Raw genomic sequence first — 13,219 nt, 5'->3', positions numbered from 1 at the left:
GGAGCCGAGGGGAGGAGCTCGGGAGCCGAGGGGAGGAGCTCGGGAGCTGAGAAAGGAGGACAGAAGTCGAGATGGGGGTAGCTTTCCCACGAAACCCATGAGCTTAGGGATTCACGAGTGACAAGAGGGGTCTCTGGCTTCTGTGCAATTCTGTCCTTACTATCTGGGGGTGTTTGAGGGTCCTCTAACCCTGAAAAAAATTCCAAGACAACTTGGGGCAGGAGATTATGCCTAGCAATCCACCTCACCACACACACATTGGTGGGGGTGAAGCCTGGTCTCTAGGAAGCTGTAAAGATAACTGAGATCAGAGATACAAAGGAAGCCGGAATAGTGTCTTAATGAGCTGTGCTTAATGACTGTCAACTGAAGGAAGCTGGCATTGCTGAGGTGGTACAGGACTCCATAAATGATCAACTACTGCTGACTGGAAGCATGACCTTTGGAGGAGGCAGGCCAGCACGAGGGTTCCCTTCCGGCTGTGACTTTATCATCTTGAGATTCACAGGCTGCAATCCTAACTCCCAGTGTGTCTAGATATGGTTGTCTGTGGGCATGGGGCCTTTGCAGAAATGAAGCTAAAGACTTGTGTAGGGTGGGCCCTCATCCACTCTAACTCATGTCCTTACAAGAAAAGATTAAGATAGACGTGTATCGGATTGGAGGGTTAGTTCAACCAGTAATGTGGTTGCTATGCAAATATTGAGGATTTAAACCGTTGCCCCTGGAAGAATGTAAAAGGACAGACATGATGATGGCTGGTTATATGTCAACTTGACACTCACTAGAGGCATTTGAGAAAGGGACTCTTCAATTGAGAAATGCCTTCATAAAACTGGCCTATAGACAAGCCTGTAAGTCATTTTCTTTCTTTCTTTCTTTCTTTCTTTCTTTCTTTCTTTCTTTCTTTCTCTCTTTCTCTCTCTTTCTTTCTTTCTTTCTTTCTCTCTTTCTTTCATTTTTCTTTTTGTTTTTCGAGACAGGGTTTCTCTGTGTAGCCCTGGCTGTCCTGGAACTCACTCTGTAGACCAGGCTGGCCTCAAACTCAGAAATCTGCCTGCCTCTGCCTCTGCCTCTGAAGTGCTGGGATTAAAGGCATGCACCACCACTGCCTGGCTTTTTTTTTTTTTTTTAAGATTTATCTATTTATATGGGTACTTTATTTGCATGTACATCTGCACACCAGAAGAGGGCATCAGATCACATTATAGATGGTTGTGAGCCACCATGTGGTTGCTGGGAATTGAACTCAGGGCCTCTGGAAGAGCAGCCAGTGCTCCTAACCACTGAGCCATCCATCTCTCCAGGCCCTGTAGTACATTATCTTTGTTAGTAATTGATACGGGAGGGCTTAGCCCTTCATGGGTGGTGTCGCCTTTGTTCTAGAGATCCTGGGATCTATGAGAAGGCCAGAGGGATGGTCACGCAAAGACTCCAGACTGGGGACAGAGGCTCAGAAGTCATCAGCCCTGCCTGATGAAGAAGACCTTGCTATCTGACACCCAGCCTCCGAGTCCATGAGAAAACCAATTCCTATTGTCTGAGCCATTTGGTCTGAGGCCTTTGGCCACTTGAGAAGGTCAAGTGTGGCTCTGCTATCGTGGGCTCTTGGGCTACATAAGATTTAGAAGGTCCTCCGACTTGTCAGACCTGATGTTTCTGTGGGACTCTCAAGAGCAGCAACATTGTAAGAAGTCCCTGCTCAACAGAAGATCAAAAGGAAGGGGCCAAGATGGGGGCTCAGCCTTACCAGCATTTCAGACATTCACATTAATGTCCCAGAGTGGCACCAATGGTGAGGACACTAAGCAGTGACTGGTGAAGGTGCTATGGTGGTGATCCTAACCTCAGGACCAGCCACGGGCCTCTAAAGTCATCTTTCCAACCCCTAGTGTCTGAGACTCCAAAGCCTCTAAGCTTCAAATGCCTTCTCTGGCTTCCACTGCCATTGAGCTACCTACCCCCAGTTACCCTCTTTGCTCTGCAAGGTCTCAAAATCAGGGAAAAAGCTTGAAGGCTCTTTGTACGGGCCTCCCCACATTGGGCTCATTATAGCCAGGCAAGTGGAGGGGCCTGTGGCATTCTTGGGGGCCAGTAGCCTGGAGGGCCAGAGGGGCCAGAAGCTTCCAGAAGCTTCTCTGTACTGTGTCTCAGCCGAGCGGTGGTAGTGAGCACCATTCCATCAGCTGAATCCCCACGGGGGCCAGTGGCAAGTCGGGCAATGGAAGATAAGGACAAGTGACCATTACCTTCAGCGGCCTTTCCTTGGCCCCTGCTCTCCCTTGGAGAAGCCTCAGGCCTGAGCCGAAGCTTCATTACATTATGACTTGGCATGCATCGGGGTATTAATAATTCATGCAAATCTGCAAGTTCAATGCTATGTCAAAAATAGAAATGCGATTGTCTGTCATAAAATTTAAAACAAAGCCCTCAGCACCAATGCTTCCTATAGACAGATTTCACGTCACCTGAAAAGAGTGTGTTAGGAAGAGAGCCACCGCTATGGGTTAGCTTTCTCCTTTTCCCTGAAGAACAATGGCCCATAGGAGCATGTCAGAAGATGCCTCTGAGGCTCAGGACTCCCTCCCCGACTAATGGGGTTCCTTTATCCCCACCGGTGGGCACTGGATACCTGGAACCTGACTGGTGATAGAGGCCTTTCTAAGAGCAGGTCAGAGGAAAAGAAGACAGATGAGAGGTGATCGCATCCCTCTGTCCTTTCAGAAGAGTAGAGAGAGAAAAGAGGAACAGAGGGAAGAGAAAGAGAAAGGAAAGAAAATGATAGAGAGGAAAAAGAAAGAAACACAGAAAGACAGGGTGAGGAAGGAAAGAAAGATAAAAAGAAAAAGAGAGAGCCAGAAGGAGGGGGGAGGGGAGAAGAGGGAGGAGAAAGAGAGGAAGGGAGAAAGAGACGAGATACTGAGAACATGGGTCGGTCAGTCAGGTGGTTCTGGAGTTGAGACCCAGGTTCTAACTCCACCTCACTGCTAACCAACATTGTGGCCTATGGCCTATCCTTCCCTGTTCTCAACACCCTCATTCAGGAAACGGCTTCTATGGTCAGACCATGGTGTCAGACTCTTCAAGCTGTGGTTGGTTTTGTTTCCATGACCTATTACCTAGAACGTCAACACTGAGAGTAGACTACGATGGGGTTTTAGGAGCCGGAGCCCCAAGGTCAAGGCTTCCCATTCCCCACCCACCCCAAGGAGCTAAAGTGTTCTATGGAACACAGAAGGCAGTACCTTGCTCTTGATTGATGACATTCAAGTGAGGCTGTGTCTGCACTCTGCCTTCCTCAGAGTCGCCTGGGGAGCTTATTAAAGATGGCATTCCATAGGCTCAAGCGTGACCTCTTGACTCCTCATTGACTCCAGTGTGCAGCCATATTTGGTCACACTGGATTCCTAAGGTCTCTCCCTGTCTAGAAGCATCGTGGGCCTGCAGGTGTCCTTCCTGGCTGCCCTTGGGAGCCTGGTGTTGAAAGCCTCCTGAAATATCTTGCTCTGCTCAGCAGCCCTGACTTCAGGCCCTGGGGAGGCAACTGGCTGAGCCTCTCCTGAAGTGGGGCATATTACAGGGACTACAGTGGGGAGAGGCTGGCAGCCTTTCAGGGGCTTGAGTCTGGAGGGAGGTGCTAACAGAGAAAGGTGGCAGCTAACAGCAGGCTGTGGTTAGGCTGTAACATCCAGGGGTATATATCAAGCAGGTATAAAAGGCTTTGATTTGTGCCTAGCACCTTGGATATGCAGTTTCACCTGAGGACTTTGCCTACCATGACAGCTAGCCCAAGCAAAGCTCCTTGAAGGCAAGTCACTTTTGTGTGGGGGGAAGCTGAGGCCAGAGTCAGGGAAGTTTGGGGGGGCAGGGGGTGCCACATTGGATGTGTCACCTGAAGGCAGGCCTCTGTGGGTGAGGCTATATCTCTCTGCCTACTTTCCCATAGTTGGGGTTCCTGGACTGGAGAGATCTGTGGTGGGAGAGGTTGCAGCAGAAGTACCTGAAGCACTTGGGAATATAACAGATTCTAGGGACCACAGAGTTAGATGAATATGTGAGGTAGGGTAACGTTTCACAAATCCAAATGAACAGGCTCCTCTTTCCCAATCTCTTCTGCCACACCTGAAGCTCCTTTGGGTACCCAGACCCAAATCCAGAGTCAATTTTTTTTTTAAATTAAAAACATTCTTTTTCAAACAGGGTCTCATGTAGCCCAGGCTTGGCCTTGAATTTGTTATATAGCTGAGGATACCCTTAAGCTTCTGATCCTCCTGCCTCCACCTCCCAGATGATGGAATTATAGGTTTATGCTACCATGCCTGGCTTCATGAGGTGTTAGGGATCAAATCCAGGGTTCCATGCATCTTAGGTAAGCATTGCTACCAACTGGGCTACGTGTGCAGCCCTAGACATTGCCAATCATATGAGGAAAATACAGTTCCTCTGCCGGTGAGAGATCACTGACTCAAAGAGGCTAAGAAACCTGCTTCAGCCACACAGACCCTAGACCTGGGACTCTTCGCTGCTAGTGTCTCGTGATGGCTTATGACTATAAACAGGGGCAGAGAGGGGAATTCAGCCTTTCATGGTGCCAATGCCTCTTACGATGCCCACTCAGACCTTGAGGGCCCACCTACCGTCCAGCCTGGAGGGCAGGCACACTCGCCAGTGATGTGGTGGCAGGTCCCTCCGTTCTGGCAGGGGCAGCGTAGCTCACAGTGAGCTCCATGGCTCCCAGGGGGGCACAGCTCCTCACAGCTGCAATGAGAGGAAGAGCATCGGACAGCAGAATTCCCGATAGCGCCCTAGTGCTCAGTCCCAATGCTGCAGGACTCCCTAGTGAGCCGAGTCTCCGAGAACAGATAGTCTCAACCCGGGCGGACCCCAACCTGGCACCTGACTCCCCCCCAAAAAAAAACAGGTGTAGATGACGTCAGTAATCAGCCCACCTGCGGACTTGAGAGCCTGAAGCCCCTCCCCCACCATCTTAAGCGTGGCTGTTCTGATCCCTGCCAGTAGGGGGAGACAGATATATTAAACCGTAGGGCACTTGGGCCAGCACTTGAAGGTTCTGGGGAGAAGGCTGAAGAGATTTCCCTAAGAAGAAGATGGTCTTGAAGGTGAAGCTGATTGCACGGAGAGGGCGAAAGGGCACACCAGATAGGTGAAAAAGCACGAACAACAGAGCTAAGATGTGGCCATGGATTCTGCCTTTAAAAACTTGCCTATTTCTTCTCCTCCTCTCTTTTTTAAAGAGTTTTTAGTTTGTATTTTATGTGTATGAGTGCTCTCTCTGCATGTATACCTGCATGTCAGGAGAGAACATCAGATCCCATTACAGATGGTTGTGAGCCACCATGTGGTTGCTGGGAATTGAACTCAGGACCTCTGGAAGAGCAATCAGTGCTCTTAACCACTGAGCCATTTCTCCAGCTCCAGAAAACCTGCCTGTTTTCAAAGAGAGAAGATGGAAACACCAAGGAATGTCTTTCCTGGGCTCTGAAAGGCTCCCAGCTGCCATGATGAGGGGACCAGCCACTGTGGAAGTGCAGGAAAGGGTCTGGATCATTGCCTTGGGTCTCATTCCAATGGCCATGGCATCATGGGAGCTGATCAGACACTGGGGCAGGAAAGGCTGTCATTCCAGAATGTCTTGTGGTCAGCATCCTTGGCTTCTGCTTATGGATCTCAGAGAACGCTACAGAGCCTCGGCTAGGCTGGAAGGACCAATCTTGTCTTTGAGAGTGTCAATTAAGCTATCCTAGGGACCCCTATCAGTATGGCTTCCCCAGGGCACAGAAGTGAGGGGCCAATCTGCACATGATACATCAGATGGGCTCTCACCCGTCCTATTTCAATTAGGATGGGGCAAACAGGCATATTACGAAAGTCAAAAGAGGAGGCCAAACTCACTTGTGTCCCCTAACTAGGAAGGGCCCTCTGGCTTGGATCTGGGACTTGTGTGGGTGAGGCCTGGGTACTTACTTAAAGACACTGCGGCACTTGGGATCAGAGGGCAGATGTCATAACCAGGACTTTCTGTTCTTCCTCCCCGCTAAGGTGCTAAGAAGTTGCCCAAAAGCCTTGAAAGCCCTGATGAGGGCCTCCAGGCCCCAGCCCTGTCCTGTTCCAAGCCAGGGTCATTCAGGCCACGCTCCTTCCCGCCTCACCCCCGCCCCCAGCCCGGGCATCGGACCTAGTCTCCTGGCTCTGCCCCATCCCTATTTCCCAACCCTGACCTCGCCCTGGTCCCACCCCAGGCCACGCCCTCGCTACTCACTAAACGCCTGTGTAGCCAGGTGCGCAGAGGCACTCGCCAGTGCGCGGGTCGCAACTGGCACCATGGTGGCACTGACAGAGCAGCTGGCAGCCCTTGCCGTGAGTACCCGGCGCGCAGAGTTCCTCACAGCGCCAGCCTCGGAAGCCGGGGGCGCACACGCAGGCGCCGGTGATAGGGTTGCACAGCGCGCCGTTCTGACACTGACACCGGTTGCTGCAGTGGGGACCCCAGTGCTCGCTGTCACAGCCTGCAAGAAAGAATACGCTTGGTCAGGGCTTTCCTTAGAACAAGGGTCCGCTTGACCTTACCATCTCCACGACCCCTGGAAACCAAGCTGTTGGGGGTATCTGGATGGAATCCTTGGCATCTAGAGACCTCTGTCAGGCTCCACCAAGCCACCAAGTGTTCACAGGAGCTGAAGAAGGCATAGCCTCAAAAACCTTCCAGCCCTGTCGCTCGCTTTCAATCGATGTCACGTGCCTCTCCTCCAATGCAAACCTGGTCACAGCTTTCTGCCTCCCTCTGTCTCGGGGAAGCTCTCTTTGGTGGGTCTACCGCTAATCCTCTCATCTGGACCTTTCCTTGCCATTCCTGCCACCTCGCTCTGTGACCCTGTTCCTCTCAGGGCCAGCTGGGCCCAGCCTCATGTCTGTCTGTGAAGCTTCTTTTCTCTTCTCCACTCACAGGCTTAACCTCTCACGTGTTCATTTACTTAGGGACTGGTCTTCTGACTCCATATGCATTAACCCCCCCCCCCCCCGCTTCTCCCTCCCCTCCCCCTCCCTTCCAGACAGCCTTGATTCTTCCGCCCCTACTGGTTCAATTTCCTCACTGCCCAAGCTCCTTCAGAAAGGGCAGGGAAAATTTTTTTAATGTATCCCTGGGAGGTGACAAACAGCCTAGGAGATCCCTTCCTGTAATTAAATGTTTTCAAGACGGATGGCTTTCTGGGAACCTGCATTCTAAGCCATGGAAAGGGATATAGTGGTCCAGAACCTCAGGAAAGTCATCCAGCCTGTTGTCACCTCCCACTTTGATCCTCTTGGTGCATTCAGGGCACAACAAATATAAGACATTCCCCCAAACGCTGGGAGTTTTGAGTGGGAGTGGAGTTTAGTTACTGACGGGCTCAAATACGGTTCTAGGATTTCTAAGGCAAGAAAGATTGCTTCCAGTTAAGGCAGTCAGGTGAGGGCTTCTCGTTGCAAGTGGGCAGTGAAAGATGGCTCACTTGTCTGCCTGCCAGAGGACCATCTGTCTTGCTTTCAGCACCAACAGTCCTCTGTTCCAAAGAGCACCTCAGCCCTGGACAGCTGGAATCGAGGGTGACTCTGCTGCCTATGGACACAGATGGCCAGCTGGTCTTTGCACCCCAGCTTTCTAGGATTTAGACACTGGGAGGAAAGGGTCAGGTGAGTGGTATGAGAAATGTGTCCTTGGGGTGAGCAGAGACACAGTAGCACTGGTGCTGAGCAGGGCTAAGAAGGCAGAGATTGGCTTGGCCTGTGAGTATGCAGGGGCTCCACCAGCTTTGCCAGGGCTGGGTCACTATCCAGAAGCCTACATCTACCTTGCAGTAGACAGGACCACTGAGTCTCTGATCTCCACCCCCTCATCTTGTCTTATTCATCTGTGACCTCCTTCATCTGTGCCTTGAATATTGATGCGTACAGACTGGGCTGCTAAACTAAGAGTGGACCTTGCCTTTGGTTTCCAGTCCATTCAGAGTGGCAGGCTCCTCTCGTGCTGAGAGTGGTTCACAGGACAGAGAAACCGAGGGGCAGTAGTGTAGCATCCCCCAGCCCACTTTCTTTCTGGGAAATCTTTTCAGGGAACGAGAAGACTGACAGAATTATCAACTGTGTGTGCGCGTGCACACATTCTTTCTCTTTCCCATTTTGGAATGTGTATATATGCACATTTGCATGTTTGTGGGCATGTTTGCATGTGTGCATGCCGTGCAGGTGTATGCACACATGCTGGAGGAGGCCCAAGGTGATGTCAGGAATCTTCCTCGATCACTCTTCCTCTTATTCAGTGAGGCAGGGTCTCTCAGCCGAACCCAGAGTTTGTGGATGTGGCTAGTCTCCTCTGCCAGCTTTTTCTGGAGATCCCTGTCTCTACTTTCTGAAGCTGGAAGTACCTGCAGCCTCCACACCCACAGGCACTTACATAAGTTCTGGGGATCTAGACAAGTACTTTAAGCAGTGAGCTGTGCCCTTCCCCCTCTCTCTTTATTGCCAAGCGCCTGTAGTTAGCATTCAATGTGTATGTGCTGTGATTCCATTACAACAATGACAGTGCTGTTTAAATCTCTCCTTGTGCCAGGCCCCATCCTGGAAGTCTCAGATGTAGGAACAGTATCTAATCCTCGCAGGTTTCCCTTCATTCTTTACTTTATAGACCGCAAAACAGAGGGTCATGGAAGTTACATGACTGTTGCAGGGCAGCCCAGGCATTCTGATTCCAGGTCTTTGCTCAGGTACCTGGAATACTCACTGGGGGATATTCCAAGATGGGATGCTTGGAGGTGACTGTAAAGCAGATGAGTGATAGCTCAGCATGGACGGCGTCCTCTCCACTCACCACTGTGAGCAGCCTCAGGATCTAGACAAGTAATTCCTATACCTTTTGGGGACACAGTGACTCTAGAGGAAACTGGAAGTCTGAAGCTAGTAGCACCCTTTCATGTCCTGCTGGGCACGTAGCAACGCTTTACATTTCAGGTGCATATCCATACCTCCCTAAGTTTTTCTTTTCTTTATTCAGAGAGGATTTCACTCTGAAGTTCAAGTTGGCCTCAGACAGTTACTTAGCCTCCAAAGTGCTAGGATTGTGGGTGTGACCCGCCATGTCTGGCAGGGACCTCCATTCTCTCTGGAACAGCCCCAAAGCAGAATATAACAAAACCGTGCCCTGGATAAGGAGACAGAATGTTGTCACAGGGTCTTGGAGCTCCGCTTGGTCACTTTTATCTCTCACTTGTCTGCTTAGTATCTCCCAAGTGCCTAGGGGTGACGTGTTGTGGAGCACTAGAGGAGCAGACACTATCACCGTCATCAAGCTGCTGCGAGCACTTGCAAGGGACCATCAAGATCAGGCCTGTCTAGCCGGGCAGTGGTGGCACATGCCTTTAATCCTAGCACTTGGGAGGCAGAGGCAGGCGGATTTCTGAGTTTGAGGCCAGCCTGGTCTACAGAGTGAGTTCCAGGACAGCCAGGGCTACACAGAGAAACCCTGTCTTGAAAAACCAAAACCAAAACCAAAAAAAAAAGATCAGGCCTGTCGATGTTCACCCACAGATGAGAGTATGGCTTCCAGGTTCTCTTTCCTACATCTCCCTCCTGGCTGTGTGTAGTAGTCCCCAGCTGCTTGGGGACTTGAGGGGTGCCGGACTATATAGGAGGTAGGGTGGGTTAAATGAAGGAAGACTCCATCTCTGTAGCAATGAGGAAGTTGTCATCCATGCAAGTGAGAATGAGAATTTTTCAGGGATATGGCCCCCTAATTCGTGTCAATGACCCTTCATTTGTGTTCTGGATGTAAAGCCTGTTAAACTCATAGTTTTGTCAAATTGTACTTTGGTGAAATTGTTACTTTGTTCCATTTGTGGAATCCATTACTTTGATGCCCCATCTCAGGGGAGTAGATGTTTGTTCATTTCTCTCCAGGAAAGTTCATACAACATGCAAGAGGTGACTTGCTCTCTCTGGAGATGAATAGTTTATCATGGGGTGTTTGTGGCTGACACAGAGTCATAGAATTCAGCACTCAATGACGATGCTAGAATAAAGGTGGCTTAGGACATTGTAGAAGTCATGAGAATACAACCCTGGCTCCTCACACTACAAACAGATGTGTGTATAAACATGCCAACATTTGTGTCTCAGTGTTATGAAGCCCCTAAAAACACAAGGCAGGGCTAAGGAAGAACACTTGCTGTGAAAGCAAATCCCCAGCACCCACATAATAGCCTCGGTTTTATGTGGCAATGCAACCTCGGTTTTATGCGGCAGAGACAGACAGATCTCAAAATCTCACTGGCCAGCCAACTTCAGATTCAGTAAGAGACTGTCTCAAAACTAAGGTGGTGGGCTTGCCATCAAGACTGAAGACCTGAGTTCTTAGTTCTCCAGGACCTAAGTGGTGTAAGGAGAGATCAGATTCTGGAAAGTTGTCCTCTGACTTACACACACACACACACACACACACACATCTGCACACACATGTACACACATCCACATCCCAACAGCTTTGTGTCCAAGCAGGAAAGCATGGAAATAAACAGAAAACACAGAGACTAAGAAAGTACAGCTACCTGCAGCCATCGGAGGATGGACACACAGCCGCCGCCGGTATCCGACCCAGCAGGAGAAAGCTGAGCTATGTTAAACACTTCTGACCAGGGAAGCAAGGAAGTTCGTTACCCATTGCAGAGAAATTTCTCCCCAGAGTGACTCAATGGGAAAAAATGTTAGGGACCACCGGGATCAACTTCAGCTATCTGAAAAATTCACGTAAAAACTCATTCCTCAGTGTTGATAGGGAAATGAGAGTTAATTATCTACTCTGCTGAAGGCAAGTAGAGCGATCAGTCTGTAATTACAGGGGGTCTTGTGCTCCTCCGTGGAGCCATGCACTCTGTCCAATTTGTCCAGGCAGTGTCAAACCCTCGCGTAGGTGGGCTTTTTTTTTTTTAATTTCCTTCACCCTGTCATGGACTCTGCTCTCTAATTATATCTGGTTTCTGCTGATTTTTCAGCTTCTCTGAGCAGCTACCCAGAGCTTAAGGGACACCCAGATGTGCAAGGCCAACAGCAGTTCAGTCCCCTCCCTCCTGACCACTTCAGACTCCAAGATCCAGTCTTGTGGGCTTTGGGTCCTCACAACAGGAAGCGGTTTGACAGCTCTCTTCCACAGTAACACCACTACAGAGAGGCTTCTCAGTCTGTACCCATATTTGCTAGAATAGTTACTACACTATCAGACTACGCACTACAGGTGCCAAGTTGACTTTTCACACTTACGGTCAAGGATGCTATTACTATTCTCACTTTTCAGACAAGGAAGAGAGGCTCAGAGAGGTTAAAAACTTATTCCAGGTCATATCTAGGAAGTGACTAGGGGTCTGGGCCGCTGATAACTGCTGGGTAAGGCCTGGTGTCAGTACAGGGGGATGTAGGATGCTGGCAGCTAGCCTGGGCTTGACCAGCTAATGTTAATCATCCACAGAGATAACAATTAAGGCTGTAGCACAAACAAGTGTGGTGGCACACACCCGTAATCCCAGGACCTTGAAGGTAGAAGCAGGAGGGTCAGAAGTTCAAGGCCATCCTCAGCTACACAGTAAGTTTGAAGCCAGCCAGGGCTGCATGAGACACTGGATGAAGAGCAGAGGGTCACTTCCTACCAATACTTTGTATAGAGGTTAGTTTATGTATAAATAGTGGTCCCAGTTTTCCCACGGGTGGCATTATTCTCTTCAGGTAATGCATTGACTTAGTATTTTTTATTGAATTATGTGGCATAAATTTCCCATATTAATCACATATGTATACAAACTGATAGCAGCCATCACACGTGTTAGCATCAACGCTATCATTTCCAAGCCTTTTAGTGGCCTCCAGAGACACTCTACAACCAATCACAATGATTTCCCATCCTTGGCCATTAGTAAACCTCAACCTTTCTGCATTTGCCAACTCCAGCCATTCGTAAGGGTGACATCATATGGGAGCAGACGTTTGTGTCTGGCTTATTTCACTTAACATAATGTTTTTAAGATCTAGTCACACTGGCTTGTCCTAATGTCCAAATGCCAAAGGGGTCCTCATCCAGAAACTGGAGCAGGCAAGGACTAGTCCTCTTCTTTCTTAAGTTTGTGATGCTAATTGTGCCTGTTGCGGGAGATATTAGAATAAAGGAGGTGTCTGGCTAGCTCCTGGCCTTGCCACCATGTTCCTGCTCTAAGACCATTTGTCTTGGCAAGCTCTGCAGCAGGCCCAGAGCTCCTGAGCTGGTTTCACCCGGCTGCTACCTAGCTTGCTCCCGTAGCAACTGGTCACTGTGTTTCCAGCTCTGGTTCTCTCATCCGTGGGGTGGATAGTTCCTTCACAGCCATAACCACTGGTTGTTGGTAGACCCACTTCCCAGTAACCCAGTAAAGTAAAACTCTAAAGCTTAAAGATTAACCAATGGATTTATATATTAGCAAATACTCAATACACAAGATGCCCACACAATTAGAATTGTTATCCCAATTATCTAGCCTTGATATGAATAACTACCTGAGACTACCTGAGGCACAAGGGTGACATCCGCAGCCATCTTGCCCCCCCCTTCCTCCTCCTTTTGTCTTCTTCTCTCTCCCTCTCCCCCCCAATTCCCCCTCCCCATCTCCCTTTCTACTGCCCAATGACCGGGCACTAGCTTTCATTTTACAAATTAAGGTGGGCAGAAGGTTCACAAGAAGTCACTCCTCATCTGCAGCTCCTCCCGGGAAAGCGGAATAGCATCATAAAAGTGGGCTATCTACAACAGTACCCACTTGAGAAATGGGTGGGGGGAGGGGCAGGGAGGCTCATTGTTCAGGTCTCCTCCCTCCACTTAGATGGTTGCAATCAGATATTCACAGACCCAAGTACTATAGATTCAATCTCAAATCTCGAATCTCCAGACACTGTCCCATTCTTGACAGACACTTAGAGCATGGGATTATACCAAGATACCATTTGATGTGTTCATAAAAAGATAGAGAGATAAAGAGAGCATGTCCTGTGGAGAGGTATGGGGGAAAGGGATGTCTCAGCGGGCCCATGCTGAGGCATCTCTTCCCCCCTAAGGGACTAGCCACACACTGGTATAGCATAGAATAGAGTTTATTCAGGGCATGAGGAGGGGAGCCAGGAGGGTAGTAGAGGCAGAGAGAGAGAGAGAGAG

At 49.6% G+C, this 13,219-nt stretch overlaps 1 protein-coding gene across 3 annotated transcripts in view; it reads right to left on the bottom strand.

The window, feature by feature from the left end:
* The window catches only part of Megf11 (multiple EGF like domains 11), a 325,074-nt gene that overhangs the window by 67,459 nt on the left and 244,396 nt on the right, over positions 1-13,219 (bottom strand). For all 3 annotated transcript variants that reach the window (XM_028752345.1, XM_028752347.1, XM_028752346.1), the window contains 2 exons: positions 6,281-6,527; positions 4,638-4,758 (listed from right to left, as the gene is read on the bottom strand). In XM_028752345.1, coding sequence (XP_028608178.1) covers positions 4,638-4,758; positions 6,281-6,527 — 368 coding nt within the window. The remainder of the gene's footprint in view (positions 1-4,637; positions 4,759-6,280; positions 6,528-13,219) is intronic.

This window comes from Grammomys surdaster, unplaced genomic scaffold (assembly GCF_004785775.1).
Source record: "Grammomys surdaster isolate TR1022 unplaced genomic scaffold, NIH_TR_1.0 125896, whole genome shotgun sequence".
Taxonomy (NCBI): domain Eukaryota; kingdom Metazoa; phylum Chordata; class Mammalia; order Rodentia; family Muridae; genus Grammomys; species Grammomys surdaster.
This window is presented reverse-complemented; position numbering and strand designations above follow the sequence as displayed.